Genomic DNA, 23,784 nt, shown 5'->3' with positions numbered 1-23,784 from the left:
GGAGTAGTGGATTTCGGCTTCTGAAATGGCTTTAAAACAAGATCACTCTAAACCGTACCAAATCTGTTCAGAAGTGAGTATGGAGGGTTGAGGATTTGACACTGTTTAGTTGCTCGGCTTTTGGGAGGGTTCACGAATAATCATTTATCGCTTATTACCTCTGAAGCGTTTCATGAAGTATTTCATATCGTGCGCAGTGCACTCTTCGAAAAGTCAATCAATACGGTTGTACTACTTGTCTGTGGTTCGACGGGTTCATTTCAGCTGGTGACTGTGGTCACTTCGCATAAGCAGTTAGTTTTCCCGTCGATTGGCGCCGTGTTCTCGTAACCTCACGCGCCAGCCTACAGAGGCCCGCAGGGCAGAGCACTCCCATATTATACGTCTTGTTGTCAAGAGTAAATGATGTTTCAGCTGATTGAAAAGGAAGAATCAGAAAGTTGTTTTTGAATATCATTAGGTTACAATTTCTTCAGAAACTGATTCCCAGACAACCAACGCAGCAAGGGATAGGAAGGCGGAGATTATTTGAAATACCGACATCCGCGTTTCGTTTCCAGTATCAGCTACAAACTCATCAGATTCTGTTGCAGAAAAGTTGCCCAAAAGATTTCGCTTTCAGCGAGCTTGACATTCGATGCATTTTAGGTGGGGCTGCTGTGGGCGCAGCCTGTAAGATATGATTTATGTGCGTATTCTTTTGAAAAAGCTGTGTCCCATCAAGTGTGAGGAACAGTTTGGTTATATCCTCTTTACACTGAGATGTTTCACTGCCAGAATGCCCAACTTTAAAGTGTCGCTTTTCATGCACGATTCCAATGCCTTTGAATCCTCCAGCCTGAGAAGGGTAACGTTGTGAACATTATGGGTGTGTTTGGCTTACAAACAATCACGCCAAAGTCTTAAATTTCGTCTATGGCTTTCCGTTTTCACAAAGCTCTGAACTCGGTTTTTAGAAAAGCTGAATTCGAGTCCAGACACTTCATTACATTAGCCCATAAATAATTAGGAATGTTTTTGTGGAGGCGGGATACTCAGCTAATCCAGCTTTGGGACGAATCTTGTGCACGCGGAACCACATAGTTTTTTAAACATTTTCTTACCGCGGACAAACATCTCTTGGTTGTTGCAACTGTAGCAAGGTGTAGCGAGGTGTTCTTTTCTGTGACTTCAGGTGACGTATTTGCAGGAGCTCTATTAAGGTGGAGCATGAGAAAGTGAAGTGCTAGGAAAGACTTTCTAAGTCCAGGCAAGGAATTTGTTGTCTAAAACGTCACTTTTCTAGGTGTTTTTATCGAAACACTGCGTAATCGTTACGATATAGTATCTCAGTACAACACCGCATACTTTCTGTTCGTCAACTTGAAGTGAAACACTTTCAGCCCAGGTGCTATCAATTCTGACATGTCGATCACGACACAACCGGAACAAGGTTCTTTGATCACCCAAATGTGTGTTTGCGCTTTTTAATCTGAATGTCTAATGCGTTTGTTGTTCTAAACGCTATGTGCATTTGAACTCGGGAAAATAGACCACCTCCGTTTGTGGAATGTACCTGTGAACGGCATGTTTGATAGCCTTGATTGGCTACGCTCAAAGCCAGTATATGCTTGTCGAGAAGTAGTACAACGAACTGCGGAATACCAGTGCACCCTGAGGATTGTAACGTAATAGTAGGTTACCTTTTGGATTAATCCTATGTCGGCTGGTGATCACGGGGTTACTAATACAATTCAGTGAGATGTTCTCCAGAACAGGTGTGAAAGCACTCCTCGTTGGTTCAGAAATGAGCCACATACTTGCGCTATGTTGCCGGAAGTCTTAGTTATCATCTCAACACAGATCTCATTAGGAAAGTTCTACCCTTCAAAAACATTCATGTTTTGTGAAATGCTCTCATTTGCACACCAGTTTCGTTTGAACTGGAAATTTGAAGGCGTGCCAGCTGAATCTCTCGGTTATGACATTTTTCAACCGAATGGGCTGGGAAAAGGCCGTCTCAGTTGGTCGGATAGTTCAGAAATTGTAGCAGGTCCTTTTCTTGGAGAAACACTACTCATAAAGTTGCTGGGAACTCTCTGACAGCCCACGATGGGTTTTGCCCCGCTTGCGGATCATCAGCTAGGCGTAGTCCTCAAGTCTCTGTCAACCTTATTTTCCACTTGAACCCAAACTGTAGTACAAGTTTAGTCAAGCACAGTCATTCACATACTAATTTAGACTTAATGACAGGCTCAAATGAATCCCAGCTGAATGTGTCCATGCTTCCGACATCGCAGTACGTTGTCTAAACGGAACATCCTACTGATACGGTTGCTGAAAACTGTTCCACACCCCACGACCTGGTTTGCTCTTTTTGAGACACTTACTTGTTAACTTTTGCATGTCTGGAAAAAAATCGGTGATATTCGTACTCAAAACACGGGGTTTCTTAGCTCTTCTCAGAACAAACTGCAGCTCAAAAAACTACCTGGAGCGTTCGTAAATTCGGTTTGAATGCGACCAGGAATTGAATGGAACGGGGACAAACTAGCTTCGACTTCCAATCAATTGGAAAATGTTTGGGACCGATTGGGAAGTCATCTTTTCAGAGGGGTTTGGTAAACAATCGGTGGATTTATTGCTGGGCAACGTTTCGCTTTTGACACAAAAGCTTCGTCAGGCCAAGTGAGTAAGTAAGTAGGTTGATTGGGGTTTTAGGCAGTCAGGGAACCAATCCGTGAGATTCCTTATGACTAGTGACGTGATCAGTGCTGGGTGTTCAGTCTGATGTCCCTGTTTGTTGATTAGTGAATTCCTCTTGGGGTCGTTCACAGATTTCGTTCACCTGTGTTCGTCCAAGGGTGCTGGGACAATTAGTTTGGGGATGGGGGTGGGCTGGTTAATTGGATCTAAGGCTACTTGGATTTTGTACTTTTAGACCCAGGCGATTTCTCTGATAACTGCACACCGCCTCGTGTCATCTCGGCTGATCTAAGACCGCTCTCCACACGTTTGCAAGTTCTACCTCCTCTATTCTATTCACTACCTGGAGCGTTCGTAAATTCGGTTTGAATGCGACCAGGAATTGAATGGAACGGGAACAAACTAGCTTCGACTTTGTTGTGAAAACCACAGATTTAGCTTCTAAACACAGCCAACAATATTCTATTGGGATAGTGTGGTAGGTCACCAAGATTATATAACAGTCAATTTCCAGAGGGGGGAAGTTAACGATAACTGGTTGGCTCGGTTGCACAGTCACCCAACCAGACATTGATCTGTTCCCGAACCCCAAGACCCATATCTTCCGTGCGTATGACCTAGAGATATTTGCAGATCTGACAAGGAATTTTCATGGTCATTGACAAACAGGTATAGAGGGTGACCCAACTGAGGAATAAGTGTCAACCATTTCACTAGAACCGATAGGTGGTTGATTCTGTACAGAAGGATAAGTCTACCGAATACAATGTTGCATATGCTGTAAAACTTTCGGAAACTAATACGTCAGAGTTCCACTTCTCCTTTGCACACATTTTAGATGGACAATTGAAAAGCACTAGAGAAAATGTATGTAAAAGAATTTGAACCATACTCAGATGGTGACACTGTAGTGCGTTTGCCTGCCAAACGACAGTGTTTGGTTCGAGCGTCAGGTAGTCCTCTTTGAGTTCCTCTCAGTCCGTCTATGACAAGCGCGACGGCTGTGAACAGATGTGAAACTCATTGGTAGTTTAGGAGGGAGCTTCTGCATAGATTAGGTTTACCTTAAATAACTGGCTTCATTATTATTTCTGAGTGTCACAGTGTATGCTGCCTAGAGTGGGGAGGAGTTGTTGGGTGTTTTGGTGAACATGACTTGTCCACGCAGCAAGTTCACATGTTTGTGTGCATATCTGAGTAATTCTGAGTCAGGTTGACAGGATTTGGGTTCAGCTAATCGATTCCATACCCTATGGGAGTTAACATGGGGGGATCTCATAAATCGTGTTGTGAAAACTGTACACCGCATTCTTCCGAGCCGGATGCGTGGTGTCCATGTGACTTCTTGGGTTTTCCTCTCAGTTGTGGGTTCACTCAAACACCTTGACTTGATCTTGCTGTTGCTTAGGTGGCAAATGATTTGTTCAGTGGGCTTGGTAATCAAATTGCCTGCATGTGTACACACATCGCCAACACATCGGTTTTCGTGATCAACCGGATGCGTACTATTCGTTAGCGTCAGGGTTCGATCATGAATTCACATGAAGAAACCATACCTCATAGTGACGTTTTGAACACCATTCGTATCGTAACATTCGTATCGGTTCGTCCGACCGACAAACAGTTGCCGCTTCTATTCGTGATAAACAAGATGTCCTGAGAGATGACTGCTCCCCACAAATGATATTCTACAACTGAATGTGCTGCACACAGACCGCCCCATGTTTCATTTGGCACGATATTCGACATATCATGAAAGCTAAATTGATTTACAAATGTGTATATTTCTTAAAAACAGTCCAATTTGGGTTCAAGTAGATCATAATGTTGACGAAAACTCGGAGACTGCGCCTACCTGATGAGCCCCAAGAAAGGCGAAACCGGTCGTGGGCTGTCGAAGAGTTTTCAGCAACCTTGTGAGTAGTTTCCTTTATGAAAATATAGTGCGATACCTCGAATATCGTGCCAACTGAAACATGAGACGGCCTTTGTGCGGCACATTCAGTCGGAGAATACCATAAACGAGAGACTCAGTTGAATCTCTCGTGAAAACCAAATTGATTTACAAATGACTGTATTTCTCGAAGAAAAAAGTCCCTTTCAAATCCCTAATAGTTTCTTCACAATGAGTTTTTATGGACTGTTCATGCTGAGCATGAGCATCCGTAATTCAGTTAACCATTAGGAGATGACGGGATGATAAAATACCGAAATTCCGCCTGGACAACGCTGATCCAGGCCATTCTGAAATGCTAACCGAATAGTATCCTTTTTGTTTTCTGCACTTCGGTGGCGAAAACTCAAAAAGGGAACGAATTTTGCCGGAATTGGAATGTAAGAAATCTTCGTTTTCTCCCAGTTTTGGTTTGTTGTCAGGACTGGGCTGTACAAGCACACCACTCGACTTAGAGGCACGACACAACAAGATTCGCTCTTAAAGCTTTCGGTCTAGATGTACAAATGTAGGCGCAGACAGCTATACATACATGGTCATGTACACCTCAAAACACAACCACCGTCTCTATACCATTAGAACAGCGTTTAGATTACTAATTCTGGAATCGTTCCCCACTGGCAGTGCCGTGAATTGTAGCGATTTACCTTGTCTGGACAGATGTGTTTTGATACATACATATACGTTTGTCGTCGGTACAGAGAGTCCTTTTAGGTTTTGTTTTTCAACACATGCCTGAAAAAAAGCAAGTTTTACGGGCACTTACAAATCATGTAAACGCTTTCCTCTCCCCGCCTTCTGTTGGTGTGCCGACGCATTGGCGCGCACTGCATAAACGACAATTTCCGTCCCTCTGGTAGACCATAGGTAACGTGTGGTGCGGATACCCTGGATTGACCGGCGAAGCAAAATGGTGCGCGCTGGACGCACGACTGCACTACGTCAAGCGTCGCATCGCCTGTCGTGTAAGTGAACGGCCGCGCAGTCGATGCGATTTTTACCTTCAAACCACTCAGCAGCACATATAGGTGAACAGGCGTGCGGACATATAACTCTGATTTTTTTCACTATCTGGAAGGTTGTGCACCAAAGTAAAACGGAATGTTCCAGCTGTACTCCACTGAATCACGTTCAAGGTTTGGGGCTGTTCCTAGGCCATTGCAACAGATTGTAACAAACTCTATTTCTTACACACCACATTCTTCGCAGTCGTTCTGAACTTAGGTGAGTACGTGTTGGTAGCGGGACGAGATTTGGGGATTTTAAATGGAGATTTCGTCCTGACAGCGAAACCAGTCCATGCTCAAAAGATCCGAAGAACTGTACACCAAACAAGAAGAACTGAACAGCAGCAAGCATTTCACACAACTCCAGGATGTCTAGAACCCGCGACCTCAAGGAACTACTCAGACCCTTTGTTTGTGCTTTTTTGCGGATGGGATATTCGGTGCTACCCAGGCGTAATTGGGAGCCCGTTGCATTTTCCTCAAGAAATACGGAAAAATCAGTAATGCCCTATAAAATCACGAGTGCTATCGATCGTAAGTAATTAGCAATGGCGTCAAGCACTCAACTTATTGGTGTCTAGTGTCTAGAATTCGTCATGCAAATCTATCTGGCTCATAGACCTCTTTTCAAAAACACCATCGGAAATAGTACACCAGACACTATGTGAAGTCAAGGTCCTTTTTTGAATTGGTTAGCCTCGCTAGCCATCCTGAATGCTTTGTCATACATTAAATAAACAGAACAGCATTCAGTAGACAAAACTCAGCCTCGGGGATTGTTGGTTTGACCTCCACATCCCGTAAGTCATCCGAAAGCGATGCCAGGATGGATGTATTCATACATGGATGCACTACGAAGTTTCGTGTTGCATGGTAGAACCACCCGATTGCAGTCGTGTTAAACCTAGCCCATCCGATTTCAATTTTTAGATGTGTGATCGCCGAAGGAATGCTATCAAACACCAATAATGTTTTCTGTAGGACTTGCAGCGTCATGAAAGTAAGAGTATCGAGAGAGTTCGGATGTCGTCCTTGACCTGACCTATAATGAAAGAGCACAGGGATCTTTTCGAGATAAGCCCCGCCACCAATGCAACGAGTGTATGTGCGAAAAGTTAAGCCCCCGCCACATTTACCAGCTCAAAGTTAATGTACGCACACAACCCTGACCTATTTTGAACTTATTTTGTGCAAAAATTTTCTCAGTACGAACGGAAAACCTTAGAAGAACATTCTGACGCTTTCGACACTCGTTCGTAACAAGGAGACGGCGATTCGTTTTTCGCAAAGCATGGGAGTGATCCATCAGCAACGTTTATGCAACAGTGGCCACCAAATGACACTTTCAACTGTTTCTGACGAGTGGAGGTGTAATGCTCGACAGTGTCGGCAAGAAGTCGATCTTCGAAAGGGAACTTGGCTGGAGCGGTCTAGGATGGAGTTTTTGGTAGTAATTCTATTCATTTATTGCTGGTCCAAAAATTTAGCGAAAATCAAATTCTGCTCAGATGAATTATATGTTAGCCACACGACCGCTGTTGACTGGAAGAACTTTCTTTGCGAAGTTTGCGCCTGGCGGCTTTTGCAGACTCCAACAATTATCAACGGCCCAGGTCTACTTGTCGAGATCAATGAAACGCTAACATCCCACCGTAAAAACTACGCAGGGCGAGTCCTTCCCAGCAGTGGATTTTCGGAGGGATCTGCTGGGAAACTAAAGAGGTGTTCATGTATGCGGTGCCAGATCGAACTTCGGGCACTTTGATGGACACACTTCAGGCCCGAACCGCTCCCGGCTCAATCATCATCTCCGATTTGTGGACTTCATACCAAGGAATCGAAACGATGATTGAGACAAATTATACCCATGGAACGGTTAATCATACCGAAAACTTTGTGGATCCAAGGACTGGAGCTCATACACAAACCATCGAATCTCTTCGGCACGTCTGCAAGATGCAGAATGAGCAGATCGTTAGTGGACAGCTACTTGTGTGAGTTCGTTTGGAGGCAAAGGTACCGAAGAACGGACCTTTTCATGCAAATTATTAATGAAATGTCCCAATTTTACCCTCTTCAGTAAAAAATGAAGGTACAAATTTCATATCCTCTTTTTCTAATCTTTTTTGGGTGGCGGGAGTAAATTTTCTGGCGGGGCTTATCTGGAAAAGATCCGGGCAGAGTAACACGATGACGAAAAGCATCCACTCTTCCACTTACTAACCTCAAATTTTCGAAACATTTCCACCATTATCTGATTACTTCTTATGAAATCACCACATAAAATAGCTCTTTTCGCTGCAGTGCTCGGCAGGTTTGCCTGTATCAAATAAATATACGAAAGGATAAATTACTTTACCATAGCAAGCCTTCAATTATATCAACCTTGCGCTAAATCAAGGTGGAGTCTGGTTATGACGGACTTTTCATGAAACTCTTAGTCTAGAGATGCTAGACCACTGGAATGCTTTCATCCCCGGTTAGTTTTTCAGCACACGCGAAATGACAGTATAACATAAATTCAACCAACGGTTTCTGCACTCCACGAAACGTGAAAAGTCCACTTGAAGGGTCCTGGTAAGGACAAAGGGCTGGGATTTTTAAAATCTGAGCCCAAATCTACCAAAACTTCACTTCCTTAAATTGAACATCAAGAAAACTGTGCAGTGAGAGAACGAATCAAAATTCTACAAAACCGGTTCCGCAAAGAAGGTATCTTAGAGATGTGTCCGATGAATGAGCCGAACTCAACAGCACGGAAGTAAATAATGAAGCCTTCCGAGTTGTTTTTTAGTTCGCCCGGTCACACTACAAAAAGGATACCAAAAACGATTACATTACTCATACACACACGCCATCATCCCCAAACTGAGTGTGCAATTTCTCTTGGCAAGTATGTAACGTCACAATACTATATCCGAAATGTGCGAAAGCATATATACAGGAGCGAAATGTAAACGTCACGTTGATGCTTGCTCACAGCATTCACTTTTGGCAGAAGCGGGAGGTTCACAAATACCAAAAACGTTTATTCCACAGATAACAGTCACGCCGACCAAACGTGGACATGCTTGCCAGTTCCGACATGATAATTCAAGTTTGTGGAACAGCCATGACACGCTCTCGACGCATGACAAATATTCGCGTTTAAATCCTGACACGGTTTAAGATACGTGTACTCGAGTTCAATGCCTTCAACTTTCGGTGCGGATTAACCAGAACAATCGCCTAAAGGCGACTGTTTAAACGACAGAGTGATGTTAACGTGCACATTGTAGATCCCGAAAACACCCAAATAGGAATCGAATAACCACACCAGAGCAAAAGGAGGGCCATTCAAACAATAGTGCTATGGATACCAATGGCAAGCTCAATGACACCATCTACCATGGCGTGACTCTTGAATTACCGGACTCATCCTTCTTAGAAACTCGAAGGTACAAGCTGATGACTTTGAATTGTAAAATGGAAACCCGTAAGTTATATTTGGACTGGTTAGAGAGAAGAAATTTACGATTGTGCATTCGATGGCTTCTCTTCTAATTGCGGTCCACTGGAACATTCCAAAACCTAAGGATGGTACGACAGGTTTTTGAGAACAAAGTGCCCGATATCTCGTCAGGGATGGAGGTTGCATCATTGTACCTAACCAGATTAAGTTCTTGACTCCGGTTATCCCCTGACTTGTAAGTTCTAGAAAACTAATCAGCAAAAAAAATTGGCATTGTTGCCGGGTTTTCGGTACTTTTGTATTCTTAGAATTATTCCTTGCAAATGTGTTTTTGACACCTTACTCAAAGTTTTCTGATAATGAGAAGCAGTGGTTTATGGTACATGATCACCACCGTCTCCCTTGACACTACCGGTATTTCTTCCTCTGAATCGCGCCTATTTCCTTTCAGTTCTCTATAGATTCCTATGGTTTGATGAGCCGTCTTCCTAAAGCAACATTGTTTTCGGACATGAATGGACACCGTGACACTGAATGAGTAGTTACTGATTCGGACTGTAGTAGGCAAAAAAGCTGAAGTCGTACAGGTGCTTCAAACCTCCGGCTGAGTACAACTCGCTGATTACAAAGTTCTCAAGTATGTGTGTACAAAGAAATCATGAAATTATTGAGAACTAGTGGGCGGAATGTCAAATGAAGCGAATTAATTACGTACATGCAGCCAATTTCTGTATCACAATTTATGGTAACCTTCAGCTTCTGTGACGCTGCCGGGACACGTTATACCTGACATAGATATGCTTCTAGCTGTGCGTGACGAATCGTAGTGTCCAAACAGAGTTTGGGAGGGTCATATAACAAGTGCGTTAAGCCCCGTAACACTGATCCGAGGATGTTGATCAGCCATTTGAGTCAGAAATGGAATCATAAAGTTCTATTTGTGATGAAATACTGTTTCTGTCGCACTGAAATCTCAGTTAACTCATCGTTTCTTAACTTGCAAACGGACGAAGTAACTGAGCAAAACAGGAACTTAAAGCTGTCCGTTTCTCAAACTCAGCTATACGGAGAGAACCTGGGCTTACGCGATTGGCAGAAACTTGATTCTCTCTTTATATATTTGGTCGTTTTATACAGAGCCTGAGCATAAATCAATCCTCAAGGGACCCAGCTTTCCGTGGGTCTGGGACCGACTTTGCTTCGGGTCGATGCGTATGTACCTTTACGAATCACAGAATGGCACCCAGAATAATGTTTCGCCAAAGATCATGTGCAACTTCATGTCTCCTAAGAAGACATGAAAGAATGATTAGCTCCAAAAATTCCTCAGGCTTGCTGAGACCTTCGGCAACGGAGACTTGGTGCATTTTATCACACCATGAACGAGGAACCAAATTCATGGATCAGACACGGACAGTGCACGATAGGGTATCCCCGGTCTCACTGAACTCTGAGATCTAACACCTTTGAGTATACCGATACATTGCACCGGCCTTGTGGTTGTACTTTTGTTGATGTGGACGGTTGATAATTAGCAGTAGGAATTCTAGTCTTGGTGAATTCACCTCATTCTGGGGAAAATGTCTGCTTGAAATAACTTGTCACTATTGCAAACTGCTGTGTGTGGTGACTTGGCAGTAAAATGAATAGGGAACAGCTCCGATTATTAAGGGACAGCAGCACAAATCAAATTCATTTGCGCAGCACGTCTGAAATAATCCCATTCGATGTGCACACACAGGCTTCTCGCATTTGAAAAAAATACCAAGCGCGCTTTGTACCCAAACATCTGTCCACATACGCCATCGAGTAAAATCGCGTCGCTTGCGCCGCTTTTGGGTCCACTCGGACGATAGTTGACACACCACACTTGACAAACAGTGCAGTCGTGCTCCTAGAGTGCGCTTTTTCAGTCTGCCTCTGTGCCCGGGATAGTCCGGCCACATGTCCACATTAGGGAAGCAATCTACCACAGGAACAGGTGTAAACAACCCACATAGACCCGAAATGTACATTGGAGCAGTGACATACTTACACCGTGTGGGTTAGGGGAAGTAGTCGTATGACTTCCGAGGTTTTTTTCAGAGGCGCACCAAACGGACAAAAAGCGAAATGATTGCCTGGATTGACCGCAGGTGTGTGGCTATCAACAACCACCGGACGATTGGTTACAATTGAGAAGCTACCATGATCAGTAGTCGAAGCACATTTTTAGTGAATTGCAGGGCACAAGAGTTTTGTAGTAACTAACGTATACCTGTCTGTAACTATATTGGTGTGTGTGAATCATAGGACACTCGATAACTCTTTAGCACTATTCCTACAGAGATCTCGGTCGAAGGATACCTTGTGTGGCCTATTCCTGATAGCACAAAAACCTAAAACAGGGAGGAAAGGGGAAAAATTACCGGCATACCGGTCACCTAGTTGCAGTAGGTAGCAAGTTACGAGCTGTCACACTTGTCCATATTAGAGCATACCATCTTCATTTGTGCTTCCCAGTATCACGTACCTCAGCTTCATAATAGCGCTGGCCACCGAACGGACACCAGACATTAGATACACACCACAATCCCATAACAAAACGACATTTTTCAGGTTTTTCATGGTCTAGTCAACCATCATCACACTTTTGTTCCATAAGTGTATGCCAAAGTACTTTTAATGCAATCAAGAACGTCCTAACCTCTGACATACTGACTGCTCACTGTAACCCTACGCGGTCTATCGTGAAACGGTATCAGAGCGATTTTGGTGCACCGATTGGTAAATTGTGAACTAACCGTAGCGGAACAGAATTACAGTCCGATCGAAAAACGGGTCTAATAGCTCTTGTGTTTGCAGGTCAGAAAGCAGCAGTTTAAGTTCTGCTCTTGTTAAAAACAGGCATTACTTCGCACACAGTAACAGGGTGCAGTCATGAGCTACAACACACTACTGCTGGCATGCAGTTTCAAAGCAAGTTTCCGTTGAACGTAAAGCTTTGCCTACGCAAACGTGTTGTCAAGCGTGATTTCACAGCCTAAATGCCATATCACCACAAACTCAAGCGTTCTACGTGCGTTTCCCACTTTCGCGAGTCAACTTCTGGTTACTGCAGGGGCAGTTAGGCCCAAAACATTCAAGAGTTTGGAATGTCTTTATGACGCAATTTACTGATGGTTGTACTGAGCGGTTCTGCAGGTGAGGATTTACAGGTGTATGATGCCAGGTTATCTCGTGGTTTGAACCAAAACACTGCAAGACGAAGTTCTGAAACAACTACACAGTGGGCATTCAGGATTTGGCCGAAAAGATCTATTGCCGATTGATTGATCAAGACATAGAATAGTCTGTTCACATATGCCACCAATGCATCATGACCTCAAATTTAGCCGTTATACGTGAACAGCATTAACGGCTAGCTCCGTGAAGTCCAGAGTCTCGTGCCAAACTTTGTGTTTATCGACGTGTCACGTGAAACATATTGGGCCGTAAGGCACGGTTACGTTTATCGATGCCACCAAAGAATGTGAGCTTCCAATTGATGTCCAACTGCATTCCTTTCAACAACCTAGGAGAACCCCCCAAAAAAGTGGAGAAGAGGACTGTAAAGACTACTAGTAAGTAGCTTTCTACAGAGGGAAGTGTAGCGGACTACCAACTTGCATCAGTTTGTTGTGACATCCGGCGTCCTCTCGACACAAATCGTATTCGTGTTTCACTCTGTGTTTACTACTGCTTCGTGCTTTGTTTTTCTTTCGGTCGTGCTCATGACCGTTGGGTCGGAACTGCATACACCAGTCCCCCAAACTTCCATATAGAGGCAGCGCAGCAGACGATTAGCAGTTACAAAAGTTGATATAACAGTATTTTGCATCGCGAACTACGGAAACGGGAGGGGAGATTCAGCCACTCACATAGCCGCCCTTTCAGGGACAAAGTTAGTGGCTGTGATTGTTGTTACAACCAAAACGATGTCTTCGAGTGATTCTCAATGTCAGAACCCCCCCCTCCGAAGTAGGGAAAGTAAAGTCAGTGTTACGTTTAGTTACGGTACCGTTAATGTAAAACATCAACTAGTAAAAATACACAAGGCTCGACGAAAGATATCTGTCTGTAGCAAGTGATCCACTTGGATTATAAGCTATAGACAATGTTAACAAAAGCAGTCATAGATTATTTGGGGGCCCCAAGATCAAAAGGACTAGATGAATGGAACAAATAAAGACCATCGCTTTCGGAAAATTTTGGTAACAATCGGGAATGTTACCAAGCTTTTCCGAAAACGATGACTAATCAACTGATTGAAAATAAAAACCAGTTCACGTGCAGGCTTTAAATACAAAAGTGAAGTGAGTGTTGCAAATACCCATTCTAACCACACACTTCATCGTCTTGGGCTGGGTGTGAACACACAAACACCCACAGCAACACATTCTTCTGCTATCTACTCCAACGACTCCTTAGCACAAACTTACATGAATCCCGGAACCCCAAACCACAGTTGTACAGTGTCCCGTTGGAGTTGCCTGCGTATCAATAAAGTCGCTTCCAGTTGACCTTGTACTGTGTGAGTTTAAGTTCCCTTTTCATCGATCTCGCATTACCATCCCTGCAGCAATCATTTAAGCCGCTGATTCATTGCACGAACTTGTTTGACCGTTCAAAGAGTGTGAGTTGTGGCGAAACTTCTTGCGATGTCAACAGTAAATTATCCCTTTTTGTTGGTGTTGTGTCTTGTAGTGGTGGCCGAGCTATTGGTTACGCCTGCACTGCGCCTGCCAGACAACGCGATAGGGAGAAGACAGAGAACTGGGGACACGGCTGTATTGCCAGGACAAAACGCACAGAGCCTCTGCGTAAATATATAGGATGACTGAACAGCCCAATATGGTCGTTCGCTTGTTCGCTCCATACAGCCAATGGTGGTGTTCCGGTCGTGAACACTCTCAGGCCCACTACGCTGATCGTGTGTTGCTAGGCCGTGTTTGGTGGGAGCCGCCGACTCACCTACTTTCCGGACGTGTCGAACCGATGGTGACCTTGGGATGCGTCACTCTGTGCACATGTGCTTTTTCTTCTGTCTGGGGGCGCCCTGACAGTTGGGAAAACGGCCATCACCAATTTATGCAGTGATGTCCCCCTGCGTACAGTTTCAGCACAGCATTTTAGCCAGCTAGCCAAACAGGTCTTTAGTAAAGCGGAAATTAAGAAAAAGTTTTGCTGAAACGGACAGCTTTCGTTCATACAAGCAGTCTTCCATAAGGTGACAGAAGTCAAGACATGTCTGTCTATTGAATATAGGTACACAGTGGCTTATCTCGACTGCTGCAGATAGGTTCCTGATTGACAGTCGACAGAAAACCAATAGCGAGCCGGATTCTCAATCAACTTCGACCTTGTACAGTAGCCCTTAAGCTACAGTTTCCCATGAATGTCTGAAAACTGGGTCAGCGACAGACGCTCGTGTAGACAGCTAGTCTCGTACTGCTAGCTTGCACCAGAGGAAGTTCTACTAATTTGGTGAAGGACTAGTGCTGATCCATGTGATCACAGCTGTACTCACCAGTTTAAACAAATGCTTCGGTAGAGCATGTCTGTTTTCGTGCAAGATGACTTTGGCTGGTGAACTATGTAAAGATTTCCTGTGATCCAAACAGCGTTGTTTTGTTTTTTTCTCAAGGAAGACCGGTCATGGTATCGGTAGCACACAGTGCCTTGCCTAATGAGCGAATTACCTTCGTTGGGTCTGAAATCGCTTGATTTGCGTGTGGTATATGTCATCGGTTATGAGAATCTCACTAGTGGTTTCTAAGACACTCAACTCCGGATAACTGATTATTGTTGTTTGGTAATCCGCTGATCGCAAAATAACAAACGACTGAAATTACATGGCAATTGGGAGTAGGTGCCTCCGCAAATAAACTAGAGGTCTTCGCTTCCGTTATCCTTGCGCTAGCCCCAACTTATTCTCCCTTCAAGGCAACAAAGCGGCAAGTATGAAAAACTTTGAGGCATAGACGTCTTGTTTCATGGCTGCTTTGTCATTAAAAACCAGCAGTCTTGTAGGAAGAGAAATAAAAGCTCAGCATATTTAGGACAAATTAACGTAAGGCCATTAAAACTCAACGGTTCTGATAAGCTAATTGCAAGACATTCCTGAAACTTAGAGGAATGAACAGACTTTTCTAGTAGATTAGATGAAGGCATATTTAGCGAGCACGTTTGGGACCGAGGGTCAGTTTTTTTTTATTCATCTATCTATATTTGTGCTATGGGAAAAACGTGGTCACTTGGTCTGCGAGTTGCAGTTGGGCCAATCAATGAAGGGTAGAAGACATATACATCATTTCATAAATTGAAATAATAGTATTTGGTTTGTTGTTTGCGTTGCGACGCGCAGACGATAGATTGCCTAGTTCAAATTCGCACCATTGTCATTCGTTAACTCGTCCTCTGGATTCAGTCTCGAGTTTTGCTCTCATTTGAACTCATCCTTGGCCCTGCCGAACTTTGAGCCCTGGACATGTGGAATGAGGGGCGAGCCTGCAACCTTCACTGCAAAAGCGCACGCTGGACGTTTGAACGATGTGGTTGGTTCGCCCGACAATGCGTGGGTCTCCAGTGGAAATCAAACTAGTATGTAAAGATGACTGTAGTTCACCAACTTCATGAACATAAGGTCGAAGGAAGCTCGGAGATTGCGCCTAACTGATGAGCCCCAAAAATAGCGGAACCATTCGTGGGCTCTCGAAGAGCATTCGTTTGAGCAGTCGTTTGTTTACCTAACAACCAACATCAAAACCTTTTATCGGAGATTTCATCTATGACCCCTTTGATACCGAAAGTTTCAGTGTTCGAACCATTAGCCCGGAAGTCGCGAGTTCCAGAGCTCTTGGCTTTTCGTGAGTTGCGTACTGTGAGGATGAAACAACTATACAGTTCCTACCGGCTTTTCAGAATAGCTTCATCTACAGGACGGGATATCCATCAACACCCCAAAAATCTCTTCACACAACGTGCCAACTTTTCCCTGGCATCCTTGCTGCACTCACTACTGTGTCTGAGGTTCTTCATTTTCGCCCAGATAATCTTTTCATGAACGAAACTACAAGGGGAGGTACGCATCAACACGATTGTGACGGATCCTATCTGGGGCCATCACGCACTTTCGGTGGCAAGTGTGTCAGTCATTCACTTAAGGTTTCGCTTCGAACTCTAGCACTTCCCACTTTGAGTGAACGAGAAGTACCGTCACGCTTCTGTACTTCATATGACTTTTTTCGAGGTGCCCCACCCCCCTGTATTTTGCGGAACTTTGCATTGTTTTGTAGCTCAGTATAGACACCGTGACAGACAATGTTTCCGATATGTTTTCAAAATCCACTCATCATGTAATTCTCCATTGATGTCCTCAAATGTTTTAGATGCTCCTGCCGCCAGCAGCAGATACGGGCAAATTGACTGGCACAGACCAGTGACTGTCACTGTATGGGGCGGAGTTTTCTCGTCAGACCTAAAATATGACGCTATCGATCGATGTGTGCGATCGGTCCTTGCCCCCTCCCCACCTGAGAAAACAAACCGCGTTGTTCCTTTTTTCAGTACAAGCCGGTGTGTGGATTCTAAATAATTTTCTACTAAACCGAACAGGTCGTGCTCTATTTTGGGACCATTGTCCATTGTCAAACAGGCAATTTTTGTACTTTTATCTTGAAAGTTGCTGGCTTTGGAAGCAGGACTACTGGTTGAGTACACCAAAAGCGTTAATCTTCCATAAAAAATATGGGAAGTATGTGGACAAAGGTAATTGATTTTCTGCGCCGAGTAACAGTTTCTGTTGATTTATCGTCATCAAAAAGTGTTGTTCTTTTCATACACTGCCTCCGCACGTGTTCCCCGACTATGTAACAATCATGCTTCCATGTGCTTAAGGCTATTTTAACAAGACACATTATGTATTTTGTGACAATTCTCATGGCTAGCAGATATATGCTTGCTGATATTCAAAAGACGTCACTAAAACTATCAAATGACAGTGGGTGTGGAATATCAGCACAAATGATAAGCTTTAATGCGTCCGGCAGTTTTCGCAAACAAATCAGATAATGCATTTTCTCCTGCTACTGACTGATTACTCTGATTGTCATTTCTCCAGTAAAATAACTTCAGATACCTTTGTGATGTACTACTCATAAGGTTGCTAAAATTCCATCGATAGCCCACGACAGGTTTCGCCCTTCTTGGGGCTCAACATGTAGGCGAAGTCCCCGGGTTTCTGTCAACCTTATGTTCTACTTGAAACCAAATTGCACGAAATTAGCGAATATACACTTATTTGCCTGGGAACATCCTAAATGGGAGATTCAGCTGGGTCCCAGGTGAGTCTCTCGAAAGAACCAAATTAGTTTGCAAATGAGTGTATATTCGCTAACTTAAGATACCATTTAGTTTCATTTGCTTCTACACTTCCTGTGAAAGACAGGCTTGTGGATTGCACAGTCCGCTGGCATTCCCAGGTGGCTAGTCTACGTCACAACAAGACCTTGATAATCACAGACATGCACCTGATTGGACAAACTTCTATGATCGTAGGCTCACCACAGTGAGTCATACTGTTAGGCGAACACACCAACGCATTCACTGGTCGATAGACTGACTTGTTCAATGTGTAGGACAAACTCAAGATGACACTGGATGTGACATGGGCATGAGTTGCGGTAGTCCGACATTCTAAAATATCAGAAAAACTGATCACTCCACCACCACGAACTGATTGGCATCTTGAATTGCAAGCGGAACAAACGAATACTGACTGTTTCCAGTCATTTAACTCATGAGAAGGATGGGAATACTTGTGGAACAAGTCTCATCTAAGGTGTCCACCAAACTGCCTGGCAGCTGAAAATTTCATCGGCTCAACACAAAAATGAATCAGCATTGCCATGGAGACATCCCCACTCGGAAAGTAGAAAAGATAGGAGGACCGATGATAATGTACTGTGGAACAACATGATTTATCCAGATGCGAAACGGAAGATAGACCGTGGCTCACAAGCCAGGTAATCAACTTGATGAACAACGTTTTGGAGCCGAGGGTACTTCTTGGCTGTCATTCGTTGTTCATCGATATGATTGGTGCAAAAGGGGTGGTTCGCTGAATATAGGGACGAAATGGTCCTTCTGTATTCGGGTTTTGGCCAAGTGACCAGTTGTGATAATTACCTGCCAAAGATGGACAAATGACAGTTGACTGGCATCATAACCGCTTAGAACGTTTCAGTAAATAAACCCTCCGAAGTGCCTTCTGGAATCTCCAGAAGTGAACAGAAGAAAACCTCACCATAGCTCCCCAAATAGCAAACATCTTGTCGTACCGTCCAGAGTCCGGTGAAAAGTCAGTTTCCCTTGCTTTACATAATGAAAAAAACAGTCAACTTTTGCTTGGTAAGTGTCTTTACAGTAAACGAGTTTATACATGTTCAAAAAGACGATGGCAATAAGGAAACGTTGCATAATGTCCGATTAGATTAACGAAAGAAAAACTAGAGTCCGAATGTAGTGTGTTATCCCACGAGCTCGACGAAGCTCACTGATTAAGGCGTAAAACCACTGGAACGAACCTCTATGTTTCAACTCCGGCATCTCGACTGCTCCTGTCTTGTCTTGGGCAACCTGACAGTATCTCAACCCTTGAGCTCCCTGCTGGGGGGAAGCAGCTAGGCACCGAGAGGGTTTTAAAGCTGAGAGAATACCACTAATAGTAATAGTGACTTATAATCGTCAGGCTGTAAAACCCTTCCGGTGTCTAGCTGCCACGCTACCCGGAGGAGTCACGAAGACTGAGATGCTGCCAGTTTGCCCAAGTCTAGACAGGGGAAGCCGATGTAATATGTTCGGATTCGAACCACTGACCTTCCGCTTAGTAAGTTCGTGCCTTAACCACTGGGATTTATCGAGTTTGATACTGTGAGTCACTTCATGCCATCCAAGTCATGTCCCCCAAAACAATAAGGATTATTCGCCCTTTCAAGTAATTGTCGTTAGTTCTAGATTTTTGCCCTTCCTGCCTAAAATAACAAGATGTGACGTCGAAATTTCACCGGTGAACCACTATCGGCTTAGGTATGCACAGTAAAGAGTAGTCTGTTGCGAGTAGTCTGCTAACAAGCGCTTCAAAGATTAAAACTAGGGGAACGAGAATTGGATGTACCTGAAAGTAACTGACAGCGAAAAAAGGCTTGCAATGAGGATTTCTAAAAATACGTCATTCGAACTGGTTCAACTGCACACAAGATTACCGTTGCTCTCGGTCACCAGAATCGTTTCAGTTTCGTGATTTCATTCATTGGTCATAGTGTCCATAGTGTTGTTTCCGCTCCACAGTAATCCGGATGTCAGAATGATCGCAGAATAATTGTGTTTTTGTAAGGTCCCTCTTCTGAGCCTCAAAAGGACCCCTCTTTGGCGTAAACTAGTGTATTCTTCACCTTTGATTTTTTAGAATAAACTGAAACCGGATCCCCATGAAGGGCCTCCATAGAACTGTATCCACGACACACAATTGGAAGTCACTGATAGCTTGCCCTGAGCCAGATATGGTGTTGCATCCAGACACCAATTAAGACCGGCGGGAATCGGATCACTGGGCGAATACAAACGGATCTATTGCAAGACAGCTGGTCTGATTTTCGTGGCATACCAATCGTCATCAGCGGCAGTTATTTGTATAAGATATAGCATCACCCACAAAATATCGTGAGGTTCAACTCAGTGGCCAATCTCTTCTAGAACTGCACCATGCAAATTTTCCCGAAGACCGCTAATTAACGAAACCCCAACGTGGTAATGGATAAACTGGTGATAGTTCATTAACCATAAGGTGAGTGTTGTCACCCTACGGGATGCCAGTGTCGAGCAGATGTCGACTAGAAAGCGGAACAGACCCGTCGACGGCCCACGACCAGTTTCGTCCTTCTTGGGTACGGTTTATCAGGTAGACAAAATCTTCGAGTTTCCTTGAATCTTATGCTCTACTTGAACCCTAATTGGACGAAATCCGAATAATGCACTCATCTGCATGACAGTTTGGTTTTGACGGGGGACTCACCTGAAACCCAACTGTGTCTCTCGTTTTTTCTAAACTGTCGGCGAGTTTTCAGCAACGTTATGAGTAGTGTATTATGTATAGACAATGTATTGCATTGTATTGTATCTTGCATATCTTACTAAATGAAACATTAGGCGACCCGGTGCAGCACATTCATTTGAGAATAACACCATAAACGAAGGATTCGGATGGGTCCTAGGTGAGACTCCCGAGAGAACCGAATTGGTGTACAGATGAGTGGATAAAAAAAACTTATTTCAGTTTCAGTTGATAACAATTAGCAAACGGGTCACTGAGTGAACTGGTGATCAATATGACTGATCCTAACAAGGCACATACATCCGCGAGTCGCACAAGCCCAAGCGGTCGAGGCTCCATTGAAGTCACTGAGGCCCTTCGGAATGACGTTCATTTTACAGCACTGCATTTCACACCTGCTTGGGTGGCCCTCTTTCGGGACGTCCTGTCGAATGGCAGGTTCTACCGTGAGCTGAAAGGAAGGTAATATTTTTTTCGAATTTCCATAAACCTCTCTCAGTATAGTAGTCGGCTCCCATCCGACCGGATTAGACTCTGCTAGTGTTTCGCCATCAGGAATTCTCTATCGATGCAATTCTTGTTGGGAATTCGGTTTTTCCATGTTATCCAAAGGATTCTGCGCTGACAATGTAAGCGAAATTCATCAAGACTCCGAACTTGTCGCTTGTATACGGGTTCAATTTTGCCACAATATAAGTAAGGATAACACAACAGCCCGATACACCACAACCTTAAGATTCATGGGCAAGTGACGATTCCCCCGGGGTTTTTTCCCAAGACGACCCGGTGATGAGCTAGTATTTGTGTTTCTTTAGTCCATTTCACTATCAAGCCTCAGGTCCGTGAACAATGTGCTACCAAGATAGCCGAAATCGGTACAGGAATTCCACGACCATTTAGCTGAATGCATGGTGTTTGGTCTTGAGTTTCCGACGTAAACTTACAAATAACAAGTGTTTCGGGGAGCACTTATACTTAAGCTAAAGGTTGTGTTCAGCCGCTGTAATTCTGCTCCAGAATGAATCCAGAAAATCTAGCACAATGTCATTGGACTAGCAAGCCGGGAAACTCTTCAGACTGAACAAGATGCCACCAGACTGTCATTGACGTGGTATGCATCCTTCGTAATGGTGGGACGCCTATCTGCCGATAATCAGTAAACAGAGGCTGAACAGAACCAGGACAAGATCAAAACCCCGCCTCACTCTAGTGTAGAACTCCAACTCGGTCAAGCTAGTTGCGCAGCTCCGCACTTGTAATCCCAATACCATGAAGTGGACAAATTCGTAGGAATTACCAGTGAAAGGAAGAAGGCCTTCGCTGCGGAGTTGTGTATTAGAGAAACAGTAACTGAACAGTTACAGACTATTGGACAGGGGAGCAGAACTCTCATATGCATCTTGTTTACAAAACTGAACATTAATCTTCTCCTTGAACACGGCTTTCTGATTTTTCCTGGATATTTATTGACTGTTACTCAAATGCAAACAAATGCTACAAAGCGACTCCACAAATTCCGTAATAGATCTCACTTTTCAAGAGACGCGAAGCGGATTTACGAGAAGACATACTACTCGCATGCTCCAATCAGCAGTACTCACCGTTACGCCAGGCTTCAGCTAGACGATACACTGTGTATCTCTGTTTACTGAGCCGAAGGTCTTGATGAAGTTAACAAACGCTTCACAGGTGCGGTTGGTTCTGTTCCTCTTGGATTTGTCTTGATCGCTTCGAACAGTTTACGATGCTCGCAAGGGACGCTACGCTCATTAAAGCTACTGAGAATCATATGAGCTCCTCCTTGACTATTCACCTGGTTTGTTGTTGCCTGCAGCGATGCTGCTACAGGTAGATCAGCCAATTGGGTCATCGCCATTTTTCGTGGGAGATGAAGTTGATAGCCTGAATAGCAGTATTCACCCATGGTGAACCATGAGCTCCCGGCCGATAGGCTTAACGAGCAAGCTTCGCTCACTTTCAAGTAGATAGACTATCTTGTTCCCGGTTTTCCAGTCCCTGCCAACTCAATTAATGAAGGCATCCAAGAGAGAAATGGAGACACTTAACAGTTCAGATGTAGTCAGGTCCGAGATCTGATCACAGAAAATCTTCTCCTCGTCTGGGTTTACATTCTGGGGGGAGGAGGATCCAATAAATCTGGTAAGTATTGTTTTCGGTGAAAAAACCGTTTTGCTGTAACACCCTTTCGTCGCCTAGCTAACATGCCACTCGAAGGAAGCACGAGGGCTGGGATGATGCCAGAAGACTGCCCAAGCCTAGACAGAAGTCGGGTTCAAACAACGGATCTTCCTGTCAGTAAATTTTCGTTTTAACTACTGAGCTATCTCGCATTCTCGATAGTCGGAATCGGAGGGCTATCATCCTCGACTTCATGCGGTTTGGCTGTTCCACTGTTCTGTGATTCGTGTTAGTTGCACTACAGAATGCAACATAGTGTTTACGTCAATTCCCCTATGTCGCTGTACTATACTACAAAGTGTAGCTAGAGTCACCCATAGGTGTTTCCACTGATCAGCCAGATGAGTTTCACAGAAAGCAGCAAAGTATACCGGGTGGCATTTGAGTTGTTTTACAGCAGGGACCTTTTGCATTTCAGGTCTGTTCCCTCAATTCATTGCCGCGAGTCTTCGTGTTTCAGGCTCTTCTGTTTTTCATGGGATAAACTGCGCGTAGGTTTGTTAAAAACCCTTCGATGGCTCACGACAGCTTTTCCCAGGTTTCCGTCAACCTTATGTTCTGCTTGAACGCAAACTGCACGAAATTCGGTACAATACTCATATGCGCACTAATTGGCTTTTCGTTGGAGATCCATCTGAATCCCAAGGTTGTTGAGGAATACTATAAACGAGAGATTCAGTTGGAATTTGGGTGGGTCTCTCGTGAGAGCTAGATTGGTATTGCTCACGTTCACATCACTCTCGTTTGAAAAGACGTCCTCGTGTCCTGGCGAAATTATTCTGGTGAGTCTATTCGAGTTTCGATCTTATTGGAGCTCGCAGCATATCCAATGGCCGAGCGAGGCGAACGTGCCACCAATACTCCACCAGTGCACGTTGGACGCATCTGAGTTCTCACGTCTAAACAGGCGAACGTGTTCACGCTTGAGTGATGTGATTGGTGAAGCCTGTGAAGCTCATCCATCACCCGATTCATTTGTTTACGAAGGCCGTCGAAAGCCTTCAGCGGTGGTTTGGGAACAAGTGTAAGGGGTACACCTATGCCCGGTAGGTTGTAATCTGACAGCCAGCGTTGCTGGATTGGAAAGCAAGCTAAGAAAAAGTCAATGATGAATAGTTCTTACTGCTTCGAATGGACTGATCTCGAAATACAGAGGACAGGTGTACGCAGGGGAGCCACATCGCCTGGTAGAAAAGGCATGTGCATTCTCTAGCACAGGTGTCGACAATCTGGGAGCATCTGGGTGTTTGCACCACAAACTATAAGTTAGTTTACGTAGCTCGACCTCACCTTGTTTGTTCCGACACTTTCATACGGCAGCCGCGGCGGTCGCGGACCCAAGTGCCTCAAAACGAGA

At 44.3% G+C, this 23,784-nt stretch overlaps 2 protein-coding genes across 2 annotated transcripts in view; both read right to left on the bottom strand.

The window, feature by feature from the left end:
- Positions 1–20,601, bottom strand: part of T265_14877 (hypothetical protein) — a gene marked incomplete at both ends in the record, with an annotated part of 73,512 nt that extends 52,911 nt beyond the window's left edge. Inside the window, one exon of the mRNA XM_009175637.1 lies at positions 20,529–20,601. Coding sequence (XP_009173901.1) covers positions 20,529–20,601 — 73 coding nt within the window. The remainder of the gene's footprint in view (positions 1–20,528) is intronic.
- Positions 20,602–21,873: 1,272 nt separating this feature from the next.
- On the bottom strand, positions 21,874–22,104 carry T265_09537 (hypothetical protein; the record flags this gene model as incomplete). Its single annotated transcript, XM_009175636.1, has 1 exon — positions 21,874–22,104. One exon carries the CDS (start codon positions 22,102–22,104, stop codon positions 21,874–21,876), a length of 231 nt encoding a protein of 76 aa, XP_009173900.1.
- Between the last annotated feature and the right edge of the window lie 1,680 nt (positions 22,105–23,784).

Source organism: Opisthorchis viverrini (genome assembly GCF_000715545.1).
Source record: "Opisthorchis viverrini unplaced genomic scaffold opera_v5_285, whole genome shotgun sequence".
NCBI lineage: Eukaryota > Metazoa > Platyhelminthes > Trematoda > Opisthorchiida > Opisthorchiidae > Opisthorchis > Opisthorchis viverrini.
The sequence above is the reverse complement of the archived record's forward strand: the minus strand, read 5'-3'. Positions and strand labels throughout refer to the sequence as shown.